General features: G+C 31.6%; 1 protein-coding gene across 8 annotated transcripts in view; it reads right to left on the bottom strand.

The window, feature by feature from the left end:
* Positions 1-2,253: 2,253 nt before the first annotated feature.
* LOC107707493 (paired box protein Pax-6) overlaps positions 2,254-3,715 on the bottom strand; it is a 14,004-nt gene continuing 12,542 nt past the window's right edge. For all 8 annotated transcript variants that reach the window (XM_016511539.1, XM_016511540.1, XM_016511542.1 and 5 more), the window contains one exon: positions 2,254-3,117. In XM_016511539.1, the coding sequence (XP_016367025.1) occupies positions 3,032-3,117 (86 nt within the window). In that variant the 3' untranslated portion in view covers positions 2,254-3,031. The remainder of the gene's footprint in view (positions 3,118-3,715) is intronic.

Here is a 3,715-nt window from a genome sequence, read left to right as displayed (position 1 = left end):
TAAAAAAAAAAAATGTATAGCCTGAATGCACTGTAAGTCGCTTTGGATAAAAGCATCTGCTAAATGCATAAATTATTACAATTATTATTATTAGTTAAAATAAGAGAGAAAGTAGGATTTGTCGTGCATTTGTGTAAGAAACTTTGACTAGGTTGTCAAACTTTCTTTGGCACTAATGCATTCACTAGACATTTACAATGATATTTTCAGTTGTTAAAAATGCACATTATTATATCATGAATTACCTACAATTAAATCTGATGGTACATTTTTTTGCTAACGTTAACAGTGCCATCTCATGAATTCAACAGTTTGAAGTTCTCTTCGTTTCTTTTTGTTGTCTTTAACATCAGCATAAATTTGCGATCCTAACTTCCACTCAGATCTTAATTACATCAATACAGGAAAACTTGACAAAAGATGATTGCCATTTCAATTTAGTTATACGGGGTAGTTATACGCAAATTATATACATTTTCCTGTCTACTGTATAATTTTGTCTTTTTAGATGTTTTTGTTGACGTGCCTAATGTTGGTTGTATTTTGTGTACGTGACGCACAGGTCACACATACACAGCAAAATCCTCAGAGTTAGATCAACTCTGTATTTAAATGCTCCTCGACTGCAGAAAAGGGACAAAATATCTCCCTCTCTCTAGCTTTTCATTAGTCTTGTTTGCCTCCTCCTCATCCTCTGTCTCTCTTTCACTTTCTTTCTTTCAGCAGAGATGCAGATTTAGCCTCTAGACTTGTCAGAAACAGGCTGGCATTTGAGCGAACAGGCTTTGGCAGAATCCAGAGGTGGGGGGCAGCACAGTACAGCCATGGGCAAGAAGCACCTGGGTTTCCTCTGCTCCTTTTTAACTGCTTCATGCAAACAAGGCCTGAGTTTCAAACTCACTCGATTAGCACATAAACAGCCTACAAAACAACAGACGGCTTCTCAACAGATGTGTTAAGAATCTTAAACTGATCATCTTAAATTGTTCAGTATTATTCTTCTCTGTTGTTTTATTTTATTTTATTTTGTTAAATTTTTTTGTTAGATTTTTTAATCATGTTATTTATTATATTATTTCTCAGAGTTAGATCAACTCTGTTCAGAGTACATATTGTCCCAATCTACAGAGTGTTAAAGTAACATTGAAGCCGAGATAAAGTTATTGGGATAATTAAGCAATTAATTAATTCATGAGTGAGCGTTAGTAAAGAAAACCCGCTGTTAACAATGTTGAAGATGAACAACTACTGCAGGCTTTTAGACATGAAAACGTATCACATAATCCTCAACAGTGGTAACTCTGCTTCAGTGTTACTTTAACACTCTGTAGTTTGGAACAATATGTACTCTGAGCAGAGTTGATTTAACTCTGGGGATTTTGCTGTGTACCTTACTGTTCTCCTGTAAGGATTCTTCTCTACATTTCACCTCCCTGCTGGGTCTCTCGAGGGGGCAAAATCATATATTTTACCCTGCAATCATTCCTTACACTTACCGGTAAGATAAATCTATAGTTTTTTTATGCTTTTGATTTCTTCTTTAAAGTAAACAGTTGCTTGAGTTCTTTTTGTTTGCTACTTTTCACATTATATCCATAGTGTGGTGTTTTGAAAATAACATTTGCCCAAACGTTTCTCGAATACATGCCGATAGCGTTCATACAGCTGTGAATGACTTTTCTAACTATGGAACCCCACTTTTTTGTTTTTCTTTCCTTTATGAAACAGTTTAACTTAAATGGTACAACATTATTAACATGCAGTTTATTTAAAAGTGAACAGGCTTATGGAAATATCACATATATGAGTTTCAGGTTTCTTCTGAATGGAAATGTAATATCTTGAATGCATACTTTTAATTATGGTAAATACATATATTTTCAATCATGTCTTTGGAGATAAAGAAGCTGAAATGGCCTTTTAAATGAATTTGTTATTCATTTAATTTTTCTTTTACAATTAATTCTTCTTCTTTTTTTTCTTTTTTTGAGAACATTCTGCTTAAGATTAAACATTTAAAAATAGCAAATGAATTAATAATGATTAAAAAAGGATGTATGAGATTGGATGAAATTAAATAGTTGATTGATCATTGTTTCCAACTGTGAATTTTATCATGAAAGGGGGAACAAAATACAAATACTGATGAATGTTATAAATAATAGCCCATTCTTATTGTCAGCTACATTAATGTTAGTTATGTTTAAAAAGTGCCCTCCAGTGAAAAGCATGTATTGAATATTCAGAGAATTATAAAATGAAATTAATTTTATTATAGAAATTGTTCTGCGAGACTTCTAGGGAAGACAAATACTTACATTTTGACATAAACAAAACTGAATTATACCGAAGACACAATCTACCGTTTTAAACTACCAAACATTTTCCTCCTCCAGTTCAGCAGTCACCATGTTCAACAAATAGCTTACAAGCTTTGGAAAACTAATTCTGGATTGGCTTCCTTTGAACTCTGTTGCTTTTTTTGTCTTGAAATGATACAGAGATCGTTTGTTTCTACAGGTCCACATTTGAAACAGAAACGGGCAGTTCTTGATATCAGCTGATGAAGAAAAAAGAATGAAGAATAAGCCTGCACAAATGATCTTCCTCTTCACCGATGCAAGACCAACTTGGTTTGACAGTCCATCCACGGTTGTTCCATTTTTTTTGTCATTTTTTTTTTGTCATAACATACAATTGGCCATTACATGTACAAATACATCAAAATGACTTATGTTGGAAACTGAAAAGCAGAGATTTTTTTTTCCATTTTACGATATAATACCGGGCACTTTACAGAAGTCTGTTCTCTTTTATTCTTCAAGTCTTTGTGTCCAAAGAATGATAGAGAAGTGGCACTATCCCAGTACAAAAAGGTCCTTTAGAGTCTCCTCTTTTCCTTCCATAGTAAAATACTGCTGAACAGCCCTGCCTTGTAGCTGAAAGACGTCAGGAGGTGAAGGAGCTCCTCTCTCTTTTCCTCTCCTCTCCTCTGTTTTCTTTTTCTTTTTTCTTTTCGTTTGTCTTGTTCTCACTGTAGTCTGGGCCAGTACTGGGACATGTCTGGTTCACTGCCTGGCACTTGGACTGGTACAGAAACTCCAGGCGAGATTAGACCTGTAGCATGGTAAAAAAATGCGGAAATATTTAGGCTTGTCATATTATGTAACTTAAGAGCAATTCTCAAAAAAATAAAACATATATAGAGTATGCATGTTTAATATATAACAAATCAAAATATGAAATAGAGATTTTAAATAAAAATAAGTTAAATGTTAAAAATATTTAATTAGTTTATAAATACATTTCTGAAAAAGTTAAGACTTGATGTGTTAGGTTACATGTGACTTCGGAGCTTCATAAAATGTCATACAAATTTTAATAAAACTATGAAATTATTTGTTTAATATTTTAATTAATTTAAAATAAAATATTAAAATGATCTAATAGAATGATACATTTTAAATACTTTTTTAGGTTTTGTATATTATAAAATATTAAGAAATATTTAGGTCATTGAGCATTTTTCAAAAAAAAATAAAACATATATACAGTATATATATTTTATATATAATAAATAATATTATGAAAGAGATTTTAAATAAAAATAAATTAAATGTTAAAAATATAAATACATTAAAATATGAATACATTTAAGACAAAGTTAAGATTTTTTTGTCACTTTTTTGTCACATGTGACTTCAGAGCTTCAAAA

This window comes from Sinocyclocheilus rhinocerous, unplaced genomic scaffold (assembly GCF_001515625.1).
Source record: "Sinocyclocheilus rhinocerous isolate Xijiao unplaced genomic scaffold, SAMN03320098_v1.1 scaffold534, whole genome shotgun sequence".
Lineage (NCBI taxonomy): Eukaryota > Metazoa > Chordata > Actinopteri > Cypriniformes > Cyprinidae > Sinocyclocheilus > Sinocyclocheilus rhinocerous.
The sequence above is the reverse complement of the archived record's forward strand: the minus strand, read 5'-3'. Positions and strand labels throughout refer to the sequence as shown.